The sequence below is a fragment of the Carassius auratus genome, chromosome 7, assembly GCF_003368295.1.
Source record: "Carassius auratus strain Wakin chromosome 7, ASM336829v1, whole genome shotgun sequence".
NCBI classification, from domain to species: domain Eukaryota; kingdom Metazoa; phylum Chordata; class Actinopteri; order Cypriniformes; family Cyprinidae; genus Carassius; species Carassius auratus.
In genome coordinates, this window is record NC_039249.1 from 5580412 (window position 1) to 5600003 (window position 19592).

Consider the following 19592-nt stretch of genomic DNA (forward strand, 5'->3'; position numbering starts at 1 on the left):
TGTATTTTATTGATATTTTGTGCATTATTTGTAGCTCCTTATGTATTGTATGGTGATGTTGATTTTACAGATAACAGCCATAATTGTGCAGAGAATTTACTGCACTTGATTCAGTTCAAGTAATTGTCATAAATGGGCAACGTACCTGTTTTTTATGATGTTAAAAATAAATGTCATTATCAATTCCAGGTGGCAAATATTGCTGCTTAAAAATATTTGAAAGAAATGACACGGTCTCTTATTTTGATAGCAGTATGTGCGTATGTGACAATGCTGTGGCAGTAGTAATGCAGTCAGAGATTTTCAGTCCTCTGCGAACAGCCTGCAGTGAAGATGATGTGATGAGAGTGATGAATATGACAGATCAAGAGCTGCTGTGCTGTGTGTGTGTATATGAGAATGAATCCTCTCTCTCTGCCAATGTTCATGTGTGTGTGAGGCAGAGTCAGAGAGAAAGAAAGAGTTGAGAGCACAGGAGATGGAGCAGGTCTCCGGTGATTGGTCTGAATCAGAGGCCTGCGGCAGGCGGGTGGAATGTGTGATCACTTATAGCAGAGGTGATAATTTACAGCCTTTCTGAGTGTGTGAGAGTGATGCCGCCTCTCAAAGCAGCCATGCTGTATGCTTCTGTCTACATTTAACACTAGCTTTGTTTTCTCCATAACAACAGATGTCTGTCAGAACAATATTATTAAAATGATAGCCACTGTAGAAAATAATAGACAAAATACTAATATATAAAAGAAAATAACATTTGAGGGGAAAAATATACATATACTAATGTTTACACTATTGTTCAAACGTTCAGGGTTGGTAAGAGATCAGAAAACATTAAAATATCAAGAAACATTCCTTACTGTAAATGTTGAAAGCAGTTGTGAATTTTGGAGAAGCCTTGATATATTGTTTTCAGGATGCTTTAAGTAATAGAAATTTTAAAAGATCTGCATTTATTTGAAAAATAAACCTTTTGTTAAATATCTTAACTGTCACTTTTGATCAATTTAATGTGCCTTTACTGAATAAATGTATGAAAAACGTCAATTGAACACCTGTTGAAGAGTGTCGAACCACAATCAAACAATGGCCAGTTTTAGTCATTGTCTACATTGATCAGTAATGTTAGGATTAAAGTTATGTAATATTTCTGGAGTTATATGCGCCCTGATAATCCACTTATACTGTAATAGCTTAAAGCTCATATTAACTGTCTGGGTCTGAGGATTTAAGCAGGTTCTCTGCCGTTCATCTTCAGATATATCCTGTTATATTCTGATATATGTTTTTAATGCTTTCTTTGATGATCATAATCCAAAACTTTGTCATCAGAGGAGCTCTTCAGGGGTCATTCATTCATATACTATAACATGCAGAAATGCAGAGTGTACTAACATGATTTCTTCTTTCTCAACCATCATCATTCGCATTTATTGTGCTATATTTTTATGGTGGCTTCGGGGCAAAACACCAAGTGCTCATAAGTGCACTTAAACTTGATTAAAGCTGTGTTATGATTCAAAGGGTTCTTACCTTGAGTTCTCTACACATGGAGCAGGGGATATATTATATTATATTAATATAACAATATGTTAATATAATATTATATTAATATGATACATATTATAATATATTATTTTATATTATACTGTTTTATGAAACATATTTAAATAGAACAAACTGTAATTGTTGGCAGCGATAGCCTAGTGGGCAGTGCACTGACATACATGGGGGGGGGGAAGCTTTATATTACACATGATTTACAATAAACTGATATCCAAAAGTTTGGGGTCAACAATACATTTTACAATAAAATTAATACTTTTTTTTCAGCAAGGTTGCATTAAATTGATCAAATGTGGCAGCAAAGGCATTTATAGTGTTGCAAAAGGTAATTGTTTAAATAAATTCTGTTCTATTGAACTCTCAATTAATCAAAACAATTATTTAAAAAATGTTACCACTGTTCATTTCTGAAAAATTTCTGAAAAATAATTTAACACTGAAGACTGGAGTAATGGCTGCTGAAAATTTAGCTTTACCATAACAGGAATTACAGTAAATGTTAAAATATAGCAAGTTAGAAAACATTTATTTCAAGATAATTGCAATATAATATTTGACAGTATTTACTCTATTTTTCAAAAATAGAGTAAATATCATCAAATAAATTCAGACATTTGCAAAACAAATTACTGACCCCAAACTAGTGTAATTTAAATATTAAAATATTGAATCTAGTTTATATATACCATAAGTTTTCACATACATTTGATACTACTGTGCATGAGAGGATGTGCTCTGACCTGTTGATCTGATTCCTTAAAATGTTCATGATGTGCAACTGTGAATTCATCTAATATCAGCCATTACAGACAGACCTCAACCATACACTTGTGTGTGTGTGTGTGTGTGTGTGTGTGTATGTGAAGTGTTTTTCCTCAGGCGCTGCTTCAGTGATGTGTGTCGAATGCTATATGTGTCTGTCATGTTGCCTGGACTCGAAAACAGACAGATTATTCCTCTGAGTGTGTGGCGGTAGGTGCCGCAGGCAAGAGATTGTGCCTCGTTTCATGCTGTCACTCTAGAGGTCAGGTGGCCCACGACTGTCACTCACCTCCTCTCATTCTCTCCTCCTCTCTGGAACTCTCTTTGCCTTTCTTCTTTCTTTCTTTCCTCAGTAAAGCACTACAAATAAAACTCATTCTTTCCCATCAGCCCTGTGCTCTCTCTCAGCCTTTTTCCTCCCTCTAAGAGAAAGAAAGATCATGTTTTGAGGTATTTACACTCATCCTTTTTTTTTCCTGTTTTCTTTCTTATCCCACCCTTGTGTCCTTCACAAACAATCACTGCTTTCCTGGATTTGTAAAATGTGTGTGTGCAGTGCCTCTCCATTGCTCATATGCACATACTCTGCATGCAAGTGCATCAGTTAGAGCTCAGGGAGATGGAGAGGCAGAGCCAAACAGAGATGAATGACACACACACACCTGCGGCTTCAATCTGAGAGATCAAGAGATGCGTGATGTGTTTTATGCCTCTGAGAGTGTAAAGCTCACAGTGTGTCTTTCCTGTGGGTTTGTGTGCTTGTGTTAATGTATTAGAATGTGTGTTTGTGCATGTGGATGCGGACATCAGGTGCCGGCAGTCACCGTTCATCCCCGCAGCGAGGCTATAGCTCCGCCGTTGGCATGGAGACGGCTGCGGCAGCGCGTGAGGCGGTTGCCGTGGCAACGCAGTATGCCAAGGAGGGGGGGGTCGAGGACCACTGCTGTTCACTTTGTCCTCTCTTTTGTTTGCTTCGTACATCTAGCTGTGTGTGTGCGGGCTAGAAGGGGATGTGTGATAGTTTGTCCAAATTATTAACAGGCTGAACCTTGAGCAATTGTGCCTTTTATGAATAAGCTTTGGGTTCATGTTCAGGTTTGACTGTATTTATGAGGGTCATTTTATTCACAAATATAGTAAAACAGATGTTTGAAGTCTTCGTTATTTAAAATGTTCTTTCTTTGGCTGCACTGATGAGCAAAGAAAGCTATTCAGTGTCGCAGCCTCAGAGAATTCAAGAGAGCAGTGGATTTATTGATTTACATATGTATATTACGCTGCTGCCACACAGATCTAATATAAACATGCAATTTCTTTCTCAGCTGTATAACTTCACAGACATAACAGACTGTTTTTGTGCACGTCTCTTAAAATGCGAATGAGCTGCTGCTCCCCGCCCCCTTTTCTAGAATAGGGCTGTGCCTTTACAGCTGGTACCTCATATAGATACTCTGCTAAAAAAAAACATCTGTTTGGTTTTTATTATCACGTCTATTGTGCTGAGATCATGCGTTTTAAACTATATTAGTTTAAACTTCTGAGTGCATGCACAGAAAGCATCTGTCACACAGCATGTGAGTACCAAACTAAGTTCTCTTTCACGTCTCATTGCGCTTAAACTGTCAGATAACACATGTTTTTAGCATTTTTTTGCATCGGAAGTATTACGAGGCCCCATAGTGGGTCCCAGCCCACTGGTTAAGAACCACTGGTGTATGAGAAGTGTTTACAAATGTATCTTCTAAACTGTGTGTGTGTTTGTGTGTGTGCTCAGGGGAACAGATGAAGTGTTCCAGGCTCTGGAGGATAACCAGGTGACAATCTCTGTAATGAAAGCATCTCGTTTCGTCAAAGCATTTGAAAAGGAAGTTGACCACTGGGAACGTAGTCTGTCCCTGGTGCTGGAAGTCATTGAAATGATCCTGACTGTTCAAAGGCAGTGGATGTATCTAGAGGTATGCTCACATTACTCATCCGAATGCTTCTCTTATGCTTTAAAAGTATGTGGTTACATTATCCAGGCATATGCTGTACACAACACACTCCTGACCTTCCTCACACCCTGCTCGTTCTTAATAAACACCAGTCGCAATCCGCTGTGTTAGATCACAAACTCACTGTAAAAGATTAGAGTCTCACAGACACACACATAGCGGAGTTCAGAGTCACACATCTGTTCTCTCGGAGCTGATGAGGAGAGTAAACAGTGGCTGTCAGCCTGGATTTCCTATGTGTATGAGCGTTTGTAAACACACCTGTGATGGCTCCAACCAAGCACCAAACTCTTTTATCTTCCCTTCTGTGCGATTCTTCATTTTGGTGGTCCGCTACCACATCCTTTGTTTTTTTTTTTAGAATATCTTTCTGGCAGATGACATACGTAAGCAGTTGGTTCGTGAGACGGCAGAATTTGATGATGTCAACTCCAATTGGAAGATCATCATGGGCCGACTCGACAAGGACAAAAATGCCCTCAGAGGAACTCACCATCCAGGTAATGAAATGATGGTGCTGGAATACACCACCCTCATCGACTGTAAAAATCTTTTACTGGACCAAGTCAGTTCACTTGGCAGAAATCTTGGCAGTGCCCTGGACAGATGAAGGAAACGTGTCCAGGTTACAATTCACCTGAAAAAAAATCTGTTTTGCATTAAAAACTGAGGTCTGTTAACTATTAAGATTTTTTGGCATTGCAGAATTATTTAAATGACAATTAAGCACAAACATAATTCATTCAGTAATTTCATTTTTTTTTTTGCCAACTTTCATATTTCTAAGTGGTGATTCTCATTAGTGTACTAAAGGGACTTTTTTGTTAGTCAAACACTTTTACCTAAAAAAAAAAAACTATATCATTCTATAAATATAATTTTTTTCTTCTGTTGTTTCAGGTCTTCTAGAGAAGCTCTCAGAAATGAACACTAAGTTAGAGGAGATTCAGAAGTCTCTGGACATGTACCTGGAGACCAAACGCCAGATCTTTCCTCGGTTTTACTTCCTGTCTAACGATGACCTTCTGGAGATCCTGGGCCAGTCACGCAACCCTGAAGCTGTGCAGCCGCACCTCAAGAAGTGCTTTGACAACATCAAAAGTCTCCGCATCAACAAGGTACATATGTACTAAAATCTTATACTGAATTATTTTATGCCATGTTATTTATATTTTGTTTTTGTTTTAGATTTTTTGAAAATGTATAGGGTTAAGCTTGAGCATTAGTTTAACTGTTCTGCTTCTGCATGTATAGGTTGGGATCAATAACAACAAGTCGGAGGCAAGTGGGATGTTCTCTGCTGATGGGGAGTTTGTTGACTTTACTCATCCTGTTCTTCTGGAGGGGCCGGTGGAGGTGTGTTCCCACCTAAAGTCCAACACAGTCTTTGTTGACAAATGCACTATCCATTGAGCTTTTCGTCTTGTATGTTTAGGCATGGTTGTGTGATGTTGAGCGAACCATGCGTTGGACTCTAAAGGACTGTCTGAAGAACTGCTCGATGGCTCTCAAGAAGATGCCAGGGAAGAGGGGCAAATGGGTACGAGACTGGCCTGGACAGGTGAGTGTGTGTTTGTATGTAAGCCTTTCTGTATCTGTGTGAATGCAGTAATTCCACTTTAAAGTGCTTCACCTGTTTTTACAGATGTTGATCACAGCCAGTCAAATCCAGTGGACCACAGATGTCACCAGAGCACTCGTGACCAGCAAGGAGAGAGCAGATAAGGCTGCTCTGAAATCACTAAAAAAGAAACAGGTGAGAGGAACTTTGGGCCAGTGATCTAAAGGTCACCAGTTTAAACACTAAAAAGAGCAATTAATGAATTCTGTTGAATTGTGCTGCCATTGTCCTGCGCAAAAATAGTTAGGCATAGTAAAGACTCGTTGAGTCCAACTAGTGACAGATGGAAAAGTGTTTGAAAATTCAATTTCTTTCTATTTTCATTCAAATTTTTGCGTAACACTGGATGTGGTGTGAACAGTCTTTATTTCTGCTAATAACTGCATCTAGACAGAATCTGCTGATTTTCCGTCATTTTCTTTGTTGATCTAGGTATAAAATATGTGAGATTCTGTGCAACTGATTACAACATGGTGTTAAATGAAGCTGAGAGTACTACACTATTGTTAGTAGCTGAAAGCAAAATAAAATTAGCCCAAATATTTAATTAACAACCATGTTAGCAGTGGGGGATTTGTAGAATTTTAGGAATGACAGGTGTTCTGATTCTGCAGAAATCTGCGGAGCTCTCTGTGGAGTTCTGTGGGCACTGATTCAATGAGAGTCTGTTAATAACTAGTGGATGAACTCCACATACATTGCTGACTTCACTCAAACCCTTTATTGAAAATGAGTTACTCGTTTCATGTGTATTTGTACATGGAGCACAGGAAGGATGCACTAGATACACAAGTTAATTAAAGACGGCAGCTCAAATGAATTTAATCCAATCACATCTTATAAGCCAAAGCCAGTGAGACACTGAGAAAGGCTCAGGCCTGTCTCTGTGCCTTCGAGAGTTGAGATTTAGTCTCAGAGCATGGCTTCTAGGGCTTTAGGAAGGTTGGGATTTTTTTATTTTGTTAATTTAAATTTGCATTACACGTCTCAGCTGATGTTTACTGACTATGTTTGGAGTAACTATGGTTAGGTTTGATCTGAAACACCTGATCCATAAAATGAGTTTGCGTTGTGTCTGAGTGTGTCGGTCTTCTAATAATCAGTGTTTGCATTGTTTTACCCAGGTGTCCATGCTCAGTCAGTACTCTGAAGCCATACGAGGGAACTTATCAAAGATTCTGCGCTTGAAGATCGTCGCCCTGGTCACCGTTGAAGTCCACGCTCGTGATGTCATCAGCAAACTGGCCAAAGCAGGCTGTTGTGATGTCAGTGCCTTTGACTGGCTGTGCCAACTCCGCCTGTACTGGGACAAGGTTAGGGGGGAGATAAGATAGTGGGATGGAGAAAACATATAGAATAGGCAGACAGGGATGCCACAAGCCTCTAAATGCCTCTGTCTGTGTGTGTAGGATGTGGACGACTGCATCATCAAGCAGACTAATACCCACTTCCGCTATGGCTACGAGTACCTAGGAAACTCTGGTCGTCTGGTCATCACCCCCCTCACAGACAGGTAACACATCAATCAATGACCAGTGTTTTTGAAGGGGGTTTAAATGTGTAGATCCAAAAACAAAGAGGTTTCATGTAAAAAAAAAAAGAAAAACTTTGGATGCATGAAATGTTACTTAAATAACAAACACAACAAATACTGTTTTGCATCACTTCATAAAAAGTGCTATCTTTTTTCTACCCAGAATGCTGTGTTATATAGTAGTAGATATTCCAGAGGTGCATGAATTCTGAATGTTTTAAATGTCATAAATAATGAAAAATAAAAAATGTCATAAACATTTAAATGTCATGAATATAAAAAAAAAAACATCAACATATAAAGAATAAAGAAACCCCATGGTGGTTTGAATGTAACATCAAACAGTCTAAAGTGTGGACACACTTTTTTATTTTATTTTCTTTATTTTTTATTTCAGCCCCGCTTTATAATAAGTGGCCTTAATTACTATGTACTTGCATTTAAATTAATAATTTGGTACAGTGCACTTATTGTGTACATGTTTTTACATATGTTTGTACATATTTAAAAATACCTGCATGTAATTACATTTGTAATTGTTTCCGTAATTACAATAAATAATTACGCTGTTGAACCATTCATTACACCTTAACCCACCCTTAAACCTACCCATAACACCAAACCGGTCCCTAACCTTACTCATATCCCACATCAATAGTAGGAATTTTTTTTTGCAGTACAATATATTATTCTAATTCTATTCTTAAAAAAAAAACAGTCTTTTAGACTTGCATTCTATTCATTCACTGCTTGTTTTCTTGCTTGCATATCATTGCACTTTTGTTGATTTTCATTGCTTCCATTGTCCAAAGTAATGTAAAAAGTAAAGAATTAGAAGTATGATTATTAGATACCAAAAATGAACTGATTGAACAAATTAGAAATGTAGATTTTAGGTTCTTTAGAAATTAGCCACAAATATCATCTCTGCACACTCTGATTCTCTCAATCAACTTTATGAAGGGCTATCCGGGATGCTTGCTCTATATGCATTTTTTTTTTCCATTGGCATTGATACAGCTAATTTTTGTCAAAAAGTCTAATTTGTCAGGCTTTTTAAGAATGAACCTTTAAATCAAAATGTCTGACGACCAGCTCCCACAGTTCACCAAAGAACACAGATTAGACTTACTCTGTATGTAGAAGTATTAAAACCACCAACAAATATAACCTTCAGCTCAGAAATAATTACCTACACTCTCATATTATGCCATAACTCTCAGATTGCTATATGTATCAATATCTTGTCCTGTGTGACAGTCAACCCTTGCATTTGACTGATGCAATCAGCTGGTTTATAATGATCATTATGGGGACCTTTGATGCTGTTATCTGACTTCAGCCATTATCCAAGTCATTATGATGGAGAGACGGAGATCATGTCATTAACCTTATCAGTCAAGATCTTATCCCCCCATCAGCAGAGCACACCTGCACATAGAGCCAGAGAGAGAGCAGCTCCAGATGTCTTGTGTGATAATAGAACAAAAATGCAAAAATCTTCTACTTGAAATTATGTAGCAATTCCTGCTAGGATGTGGAGTCAGGAGTCAATGGTGGATTTCCTGTTGTGTGCCTTCAGAGACCGCTGAAAATCAGCACAGAACGTGCCTCTAGTGGAATGAAAGGAAGGATCTAATCCGGGTTTATTATGTTGAGAGGGTGACATCTTAAGCCCACTCAAGGACATGGACAATGTGCTTAAGCCTGTCTGTCTGTCTCTTCTCCATGTGTGTGTGCTTCCGGATGCAAGTGATTTGAGCGAATGTCAGTTTGTGTGCCAGTGTGTCTAACTCTGTTCCTATCCTAGCCCTAAGGATTGCTAAAACATTTTCACAGAAGTTAACAAAATTGTTACCAATCCTCCTGTAAGGGAAAAATGGTTTGGAAATAGTCAATAAAACAAGATGAAGTAGAAAGTGATAGATATGGCCTCTACCATGCATGTCTATATTTTTGCCATAACTAGCCATGATTGTGACAGAATAATTTTGTTACTTAGCTCTTTATTCCTGTAGTTTCTTGCCTGCGGTGCTTGAATGAATGTCCAACTTTCATAATGTATATTTCAGTATATGTACTGTATGCATTACAGACAGTGTTCTTGTTTTGGGTGTAGGTGCTACATGACTCTTACCACAGCGCTGCATCTGCACCGGGGCGGTTCTCCTAAAGGCCCTGCTGGGACTGGGAAGACAGAGACGGTTAAAGATCTGGGTAAATCTTTGGGCATGTACGTGATTGTGGTCAACTGCTCAGAAGGGTTGGACTTCAAATCTATGGGCCGCATGTACTCTGGCCTGGCTCAGGTATGTAGTGAACTACATCCATGCAAACACTTCAATTCTAACAACAATTCATGTACTGAATATGTGCATTTGTGTCTCTCTCCAGACAGGTGCCTGGGGTTGTTTTGATGAGTTTAACCGTATAAACATTGAGGTGCTGTCCGTGGTCGCTCAGCAGATCCTCTCCATCCTGTCTGCTCTGTCTGCGGGACTCAACAAATTCACCTTTGAGGGGAGACAGATCGGCTTGGTCTGGTCTTGTGGGATCTTCATCACTATGAACCCAGGTACTCAATCTGCCTGTTGTTCTTCTAAGAGGAATGGTTAACTCAGAAATGAAAATACTCTTATTATTTACTCATAATTTTGTTTTTCCATCACATCAACGTCCCTTGTTTTTTGTGGAACACAAAAAAAATGTATTTTCCAAATATATTGAAAGTAAATGATGACTGAGGTTGCAAAGCTCCTAAATGACAAAAATGCATCAAATTTGTAAACTATCTTCCAGGTTTTCTGAAGCCATTGATCATTGTTTCTGATTCATTAACAAATCATTAAGACCAGTTTTGTAAACTGGATCAATAAATTGACTAAAAACAATTACATAAATTATGACAGAATTTAAATTTTTGGGTGGTCTATGCCTTTAAATATCTTTATAGAGTTGGTTATATGTGTTTTAGTCTGTGTTTGTGGTTCTCATCACCCCAGTTCCTGTTGTTTCTGTGTGTGTGTGTGTGTGTGTTTCTTCTGTAGGCTACGCTGGCCGCACTGAGCTGCCTGATAATTTGAAGTCTATGTTTCGGCCGATCTCTATGGTAGTGCCAGATTCCACCCTCATAGCTGAGATCACGCTTTTTGCAGAGGGCTTCAATAACTGCAAGGTATGCATACAACTCTTCATATTCATAGTCTGAAAGCTCTTATCTTCTGTAAGCTTTAAATGGTAACACAGCATGAATAACACCAATGATTTTAAACAAAAAATGGACACTTGAAGGATCACTTTTAAAGCATTAGAATTTGGTTTTATCTACAGACAACATTGAGAGCAAAAGGGATGCACCTTTGTCCCATTTTAAAGCTTAATACTTAATGGTAAAGTGTCAATGCTAAAATAATTTTTTATTACAATTTAATATAACTGTTTTATATTTTAATATGTTTTAACATATCATGTATTCCTTTGATGTTAAAGCTGAATCCTCAGTACCATTACTCTAGTCTTCAGTGTCAGATGACACTTCAAAAATCATTCTTGTATGCTAATTTGATTCTACTTGATATGTTTGTGGAAACCCTTTTTTTCAGGATTCTTTGGTGAAAGCTCAGAAAAAAGGCAATTGTTTAAAATATGGATTTTTATTTATTTATTACATTTTTGATCAAATGAATATATCCTTACTGAATAAAAGTATTGCTTTCATTCAAAAAAACAAAACAAAACAAAAAAGTACAGACCCAAACCTTTGGATGGTAAAGTATGTATATTTGACATAATTCTAGAGGGGCTTCCAGGGTTTTGCAGTGCAGTTGCTATGATGTTCTGGGTGGTTGCTAGGGCATCGCCAAATGGTTTCTCAGGTGCTCAAGAGGTTGCTAGGTGGTTAATTACAGACATAATTGAAAAAAGCCCTCACCAAGTCTTTATGATGGAGCCAATTTATTGTCCAAAGTATGCGTCACATGGAGCAGTAATCACACAGCTCTCCTCAAAAAGCTGCAAGATTTGAGACATCATGCATGTCCGTACCACTAACACCACTAACTAATCATTTTTTTTGAGTAATTTTTTTTGAGTTCAGTGTAAACGAATAGAAAACTATAGCTGAAGAAGGTGAGAGTGCTAGTTATTATGGGATATTAGATTCTATTGAAGATGGAGGATATCAACACAGTTAGGCAAACACAGATGAACTGGCTCACAAACACACTTACACACTCCAGGGGGCTGTTCCTGCCATCGGATTACCTCCAACACGCAGCAGGCATGCCAATTGTGTGTTTACGCACGCATTTGTGCGAGAGACATCCGACCGACGTGCAATGCCAACCCCTTCAAACACACACTCCACAAACACACACCCCTGTGGTTGACCAAATCCCACAAGTTTCCACTGGCTACGTCCCCTCTCTTCCCCCTGCCTGTGCGCTCCAAACGGGAAGCCTCATTTGTTGATGCCATACACAAGCCCGGCGGGCTGGCAGCAGCACTGGCATGGGGAATTGGACTCAGAATTACAAATAATGGACTTGAGATTAAGAGAGCTGGGAAGGGAACCAGCACGGGCCGCAGCCAAGCACAGAATGTCAATGGCAGATTTGATTGTCCCGGCATACTCGGCCCTCATCCAGACACCCTTCTGCATAGTCAATACGGCAGAATCACCGCGTGCTGTCGAGAGAGAACTATTACCTTTGCAAATGAAAGGAAATGGACATATCAATGCTAGGCCAGGGTAGAGAGAGAGGGCAGGGGAGTATTGCCCCGACGCACCGGAGTGTGCAGGTCCTGGTGTTATGAGCCATAACTGACAGCAAGATGACCGCCCCCTGCGAGTCCATAGCCTGCTCAGCCTTGCGTGACTCTGGCGCGTGTTTCTGTGTGTGCGTTGGTGTCTGTATAAGTAAGACTGTTAGTGGCAGTGTGGAAACGGAGCTGACACGGTTACCCTGACTCACACACACTGCTTCCTTCTGTTACATATTCATGGTATTCATGGACACACACATGCCCTCACCTTTTTGCTTTAGCCTTTTTTACATTCTGTCTCTCTCTCAATCACAGACATAAATTGCACCCATTGTGTGTTTGTCTGTCATTATTTTCATTCACAAACAATTGTGCTTTCAATTATTGTCTTTCCAATTATATTTCATGAATTATTGTTGACTTGCAATTGCATCATGGGCGTTTTACACATGTATTGAAGCAAATTTAGAGCTGCTCTGACCTGGTAAAATCAGGTTCAGATTTTTAACGGACCAGCCACAACATTTATGTTTTTTTATTTTTCGCTATACATTTTTATATTTTCCATAAATATTTGTTTTTCTTTGGCTTTTTTTTTTTTTTGCTGGAATTTTAATGGCTATAATTTAACTGCATAAATTAAACAACACACATTTGCTGTAAAACAGGGTTTCCTAAAACCTTTTTTTCAACCAAATTCTTTTTGATCTAAAATATTTACTTGAAGTTAATGTTTTAATAATTGAATAATCATTTTCTGATGACAGCTAATGGTAAAATGACATGCAGGTAAAGAAAGAACATATTTCTTGTTTTGTTTTTTTAGCAAGGTAAGTTTTTTTTGTTTTGTTTTGTTTTTTTCTATTAATTATTAGCTTTTCATCTACTCACAAACCCATTCCAGTTACTTAAAAAAACTCAACAAGAAAAAAACCCTGCTATAAAACAATGACATAATACACAACATACTGATTGTGGTTTTGTTGAGGTCTTGAAGACTGTGACTTCTTTTGATTTCTTGGCTTCTGTTTCTTCGTAGATGAAAAAAAATGATACAATAAAGGTTATTGAATTTGTTTCCACCCCTCTCACTCCCTCTCATGCTCTTTCTATACCTGTCTGCCTGACGTATTACTGTATTACTGTCAGATGTATTGCTACTGTATATCTCTTCTCATGGTTTCTATTCGCTGTGGGAGTTCAAAGTCACATAATTCATTTTCTTATTCCCATAAGAAATGTCTTTAATGTTAATGTCAACAGGAACACTGTTACTTTCTTACCGCATGTTTCTGGTCTTACTGTGAAACTTTTCGCAATCAAACTAATTCTCAACAAACACAATCAGCTCTCATCCTAATTTATTTTTTCTTCCCTGTTTATTCATTTTCACTTTGAGAATATTAATGGGTTGTAAATGCAGTTTCATGCTATCTGTTTTCATTATATTCTCATTGTATTTTGTTCAAAGAGACATTATATTACTCTTTTAATCTCTCTCTCTCTCTCTCTCTCTCTCTCTCAGGTGCTGGCTAAGAAGGTCTTCACTCTGTATTCTCTGGCAGTACAGCAGTTGTCTAAACAGGACCACTATGACTTTGGCTTGCGGGCTCTCACCTCTCTGCTTCGCTATGCTGGAAAGAAGCGCAGAGCTTGCCCTGACATTGTCGATGAAGAGGTGAGACACACAGACCTGCAGCATTCAATAAATCCAGAAACATTTCTCTAAGAGGCCTGCTTCACCAGAATACATCCCAGTGTTTACTTAGTAAAACAGACAGTTTTTGTGTGTATGTGTACTGAATTGTGTGTGTGTGTGTGTGTGTGTGTGCTTGCGTGCGTGTGTGTGAAGAATGTGCTAATGATGACAGGTACATGTCACTAAAACGTGCTCCTCTCTGGCTGTGATAAAATATGTATCAAAGGTGACAAAACCTTAAAAGGGAGCTCATAAACCTTGTGTGCTTATCTCACCACTCTCTCTCTCTCTCTCTCTCTCTCTCTCTTTACCTGAATATCATCACCCATGCAAAAGGTGCCCCATGTTTATTTAAAGGTTCACATACAGTATGTGTAACGTACGCTTGTTAAAATAAATGTCATTCAGAAGCAGTTAGGCTACCGCTTTTGATAGCCAAAGAGCAAGAAATGTTTTCAGATGTATCTGAGGCCCATTTTACAGTTTCCTGCCCATAAATTAAGGTTGACATTTGGTCAAGTGAAGATGGCCTGCCTAAGCTTTGAAGATGTACTCCTGTGCTGAGATAATTTAACATAATGTTTTTTTCTTATTACCCTTTGATCTCAGATCCTGCTGATGTCTATGAAGGACATGAACATTGCTAAACTAAGCTCCATTGATCTGCCACTGTTTAATGGGATCATCCAGGATCTTTTCCCTGCCATGGAGACACCCACTATCGACTACGGAAAGGTAGCCTGTCCCACTGTGCATCTAGCCTCATAATGGACTCATAAAGCAACTGAAAGTCTCTGTGTATTTGTGTATGAATGTGTGCTCTGACTAAAAGCATATTTTTGTGTGTTTTTGATTACACCCATCCTATTTTTTTTTCTGAGAACAGCTCTCACACAGACTCTCTCTCACTGAAACACCTTTCAAACGATCCATTAAAGCCTGAGGATATTTCCCTGCCCTGTCTGTACACAATTCACACAGTCCACTTCTTTAATACAGATAAAGGCCAATGCAAATGTGTTAGGGGGAGCTTAGTGGATAAATATCCTAACAAACACTGCAAAGGTTGCTGTTTTGCCAAGACAATCTGTGAGCTGGAGAGTTACAGAGATCCATGTTTAACTTTGTGTCTTTAAAATGCGGTGTGTAATTTCTGTGCCAATATCTCTGACTCAAGAAGTCCACCTTGAAATGGCTTGCTTATAGTGTTCTCCACACCCCCTGCTTTCCAGTCTAGGTAGGTTTACTTGTATTAGCTGGTCTCACATACTAGTCATCCTGGTCTGTTGGCTGATTGTAAAGTAATGGGATTTCAGTGATTTCTCTTTGAGTACAAACTGTACTGTAATTGTCGGTAAGAAGTAGACAAAAATGGAAAGCCAAAACTTTTATGAGGAATATTTGATATATATGATTCTCAAAATACTTGATAACCATCTTCAAAAACTTCAAAACTTGGCTAAACCTCTTACTAAACTACTGCCTTCTGTTGTTTTGACTGCTGTGATTTATGCATTGTCCAAATACACAGTTTCCTTTTTTAAAAAAAAAAAAAAAAAAAAAAGGCAAAAGATTCTAAAAGTCACTTGAATTATGGTGTGTTTAAACCTATTCTGCTGAACACACACTGTTTAAGAGAGAAATGTTTTTTTTCTGCGGAAGAGGTTATGGTGTTTGCGAAAAAGGTTTGGAGAAATAAGGCAGATACCTCAGTACATCTGCACAGATGCTTCCTGCTTCTGCAATTAAATGCGACAAGGAGAAAAAAATGGAAAATGGAAGCAGAGTGTGACACACACACATAGACAAAAAGTAGTACTGTATTTCTCCTTTTCTGTCTCCACTCATGCACAACATACTGTGTTTTTATTGCTGTTTTATATTACCCATCCTGCATCTTCATCTCCACCTTACTCCAGCACAAATGCCTCAGAGCCGTTCCCTTTATTCCTCCTCTCCATCTGTTTAACGAGTCGAGAGAGAACTTAGAGAGGGAGATTAAATTAACCTGAGAGTTTAGCATGGCTGCTTTAGTGCCCCTGGAGCAGTTCTGGTTGGTGCGACTTCACTCAGGGGTGCAGTATCAGCGGGTGTTTTTATTAAGATGGCACCCACCTCTTGCCAGTTCATTTGTCTTTAGTGCTTCAGTGGGATTCACCTCCACCGAAGGGATGTTTTTCCAACTTAGAAAGAGTTTATGCAATGTTATGAAGCAATTAGCACATATTTGGTTATAAGAACTTTAGAAAAATATATTTCTATTTATCTCTAGCTGAAAGAAGCTATAGAGGCAGAACTTCGACAGAATGGTCTCCAGGTGACCCCCTTCACCGTGACCAAGGTAATTCAACTGTATGAGACCAAAAACTCCCGACACTCCTCGATGATCGTGGGGAAGACGGGCAGCGGAAAGACGGTCACATGGAGAACCCTTCAAAACGCTCTCAGCACCCTGCACCGCAAAGGAGAACCGGAATTCAACATCATACGTGTAAGACCTTCTCTTTTATCTAAACCTCTGTCTCTCCCTCCTTTCTCTGAATTAACAGCTTGCAGTCTTGGTTTTCATGTTGTCTAGCAGGCAACAGGTCAACGCAAAGTTTCTCAATAACACAGCCACCCTGTTAGCTTTATCTAAATTAATTGTTCTGTTTAACTTCTCCTGACCACCAGAGGCGGTGCTCAAGCACTAGTGGATTATTGCAGTACCAGCTCGATAGGTTGAGATTATATACCAAAAAAGTCACTTGGTGACGTAGACTGAGCCTTGATTGTAATAGACACACTAGCTCAGTCTTCAGCCTCTTTCATTTTGATGAATTTACTGATGGTTCCCCAATGCAGAGTTCGGAACCAAATGCTGAATGTGAAGTATACCCGGGCCATACGTTCCGGGGGCAGCTCCTTAAGTTCGGCCATCCTACACACATGTGACTGACCTCTTGCTCGCACCAACAGGACGAGGAGGGGTCAGTGTTACTCTCTACACTGCACTCAGCCTGAGGGATTCCTACTCTTTCAGTATTTGAGGAGACATGGAAAACAGGGTCTAGTACACCTAAACGGCATCTATGGAGGATGCAGATAGAATTGGGGTTGGCCGTGCTCCAGAAATAGAGCAAGTCAGGTCAAGTCAAGTCAAGTCTGCTTTATTGTCAATTCTTCCACATGTACAGTACATACATACAAAGAATTGAAATTGCGTTACTCTCAGACCCCCAGTGCATACAGATAACATTAACAGTAGAGCCTAAAAATCTAGATCAAATATAAAATGTAGATACAACTATACAATAAGGGAATGTTAAAAAGACATAATACAATTAAAAATAAAGTTAAATAAAGCAGCGCAAGGCACATGGCAGATAGAGTGCAAATAATTGAAGTGAACAAACTTCAAAAAAGTGATTTTTTTTTTGTGCAAAAAAGAAGCTTATTCAGTCTGTTTAAATTGACAAAGGGTTCAAGAGCAGTTATTTTGTTTAACTGACTGATGAGGTAGTAGAATGATGTCAGTTCCATGGTGAATGAGGTAGTGAACAGACCAATGCTGCACAAAGTGACTGGTGCATGTCATCGTATATTAGTGGGGGGGGGGGTGGAAAGATCTGGGGATGTGGTATCTGGGGGGGGGGGGAGTTCATAGCTCAGTGGTGCCTGGGGCAAAAGAGGGATGGGGGGGCAAGTTTGGGAGTGAGTTCAGCTTCTTGCAATCTTGCGTTGCAGAGTCTTTCGGCAGGACGCGTTGCAGGCGCCATACCACACAGTGATGCAGCTCTTTAGGATGCTCTCGATGGGGCCTCTGTAGAAGGTGTACATGATGGGGGACTTGTCCCTACAGTAATAGGGGATCCAGTTTGTTCAGAAGCTCTCTCTCAAGAAAGAAGGGATCCATAGAAATAGTTCATCCCCACTTTCAAAGGAATGGTTTTTATTCAGCTTACTTCCTTGAGACATCAAAACATGTTCCTGAAAACTCTTCCCTTTCAGATGTTACATGCAGCTGACGTTCTTCGGTCAGTAAAAAGGGAAGACTGGTTCACAAACATTGATTTGAAAGATGCTTACTTTCAAGTACCGATTGCTTCTCACCACAGGAAATTTCTTCGATTCAGTTTCAAGAACCAGACCTACCAATTCAGGGTCCTACCATTTGGCCTGTGTTTGGCCCCTCAAGTTTTCAAGAGGTGCATGACTGCAGATCTACAAATGCCGTGGTCCAGAGGGATGCAAATCTTGCCTTACCTAGACCTCTAGCTGCTGTGGTCACCCACAAAATGGCAATCTGTCCACAACATCAGGCTGCTTTTGGAGCATGTGCAGCAGCTGGGTCTTACAGTCAATGAGGAAAAATGTTGACTGAATCCAGTGGAAACAAAAACTTACTTTGGATTGACACAGGACTCTTGTGTAATGTCTGCCACCCTCTCAAATGCTCAAGTGGGCAGTATTCTGCAGCTCCTTGCACATTTCCACCTGAGTGCAAGCTTGCCATACAAGACGTTATTACTACTCTTGGGGATGCTGAACACTGCCACTTCTGTGATTCCACTCGGTTTGCTCCACCTCAGGCCTTTGCAGTGGTGGAACAACAGCTTGCGGTTGAGCCCTGTAAGACATCTTTAACAGCTGATTGTTGTCTCTAGTTAATGGTTCTTCTCTTGAGTGCAAGACGGCTGAGAACAGCTCAAAACCCCCATTTTCTTGGATGGGATTTGCAACTTATTCTTGATTTTGTCTGTCTGCCACCATTTGAGCCTTTGTAGACAGCTGACCTAAAATGGATATCTTTAAAGCTATCATGTGAGTTACATGCGTTGTCCATTAGTAAGTTATGTTTGCGTTGGTTGCCAGTTGATTCTGGTGTAGTACTCCGTCCAAATCCTTCTTCTCTACCTGAAGTTCTGCTTCTGCAGTTTATAAATCAGTCAATCAGTTTAGCGGCTTTTCAGTCAGCAACACGGTCAGAAACTTTAGGGGCCTGAAGGGATATGTGACTACTACCATTCATTTTAGGAGCACAGATTGTTATGGTGGTGCAAGGAAAGGGACCACTGTTTCCAAGCAGAGATTGTCAGATTGGATTCCACTAGGGCTGTGTCTACATCTTGGGCTACTTTTAGAGGAGTCTCTATAGGAGATAACTGTGCTGCTGCTACTTGGGCTTCCCCGTGTACTTTTGCCTGCTTCTACAAGCTCAATGTTGCTGCCACTCAGCAGTTCTTCAGGAGCACCTCTTTTTTTCACCTTTTTTTCAGGTGAGTGGCATCTCTCATAACTATGTTGGTATGTGTCTTGCAGTAGTGCTTAAGCACCACCTCTGGTGGTCAGGAGTAATGAAACAGAATTAGGGCTGCAACTAACGATTGTTTTGATTATTCGAATAGTTGGCAGATTATTTTTTTGATTAATCTATTAATCGGATTAAAACCTTTATTTCCTTTTATTTTAATTTTACTGATAAAAACACAGTAGTCCACATTCTGGCCACTGTCCTTAAAATAAATGTGCCAACTGAATGCTATAAAAACATACAGTGCTTAACAATTTATTAGACCACCTGTCATAAGACAAAACACAAATATTTTATAATTACGTTGGCGATGATTTTCATTATCGATAATAATCTAATTATCATTTAGTTGTTGCAACACT

General features: G+C 39.4%; 1 protein-coding gene across 2 annotated transcripts in view; it reads left to right on the plus strand.

The window, feature by feature from the left end:
• The window catches only part of dnah2 (dynein, axonemal, heavy chain 2), a 135772-nt gene that overhangs the window by 59873 nt on the left and 56307 nt on the right, over positions 1-19592 (plus strand). For both annotated transcript variants that reach the window (XM_026266849.1, XM_026266850.1), the window contains 14 exons: positions 4100-4280; positions 4681-4819; positions 5220-5437; positions 5574-5675; positions 5755-5880; positions 5965-6075; positions 7065-7253; positions 7350-7453; positions 9594-9783; positions 9869-10049; positions 10522-10649; positions 13764-13916; positions 14547-14672; positions 16210-16428. In XM_026266849.1, coding sequence (XP_026122634.1) covers positions 4100-4280; positions 4681-4819; positions 5220-5437; positions 5574-5675; positions 5755-5880; positions 5965-6075; positions 7065-7253; positions 7350-7453; positions 9594-9783; positions 9869-10049; positions 10522-10649; positions 13764-13916; positions 14547-14672; positions 16210-16428 — 2167 coding nt within the window. The remainder of the gene's footprint in view (positions 1-4099; positions 4281-4680; positions 4820-5219; positions 5438-5573; positions 5676-5754; positions 5881-5964; positions 6076-7064; positions 7254-7349; positions 7454-9593; positions 9784-9868; positions 10050-10521; positions 10650-13763; positions 13917-14546; positions 14673-16209; positions 16429-19592) is intronic.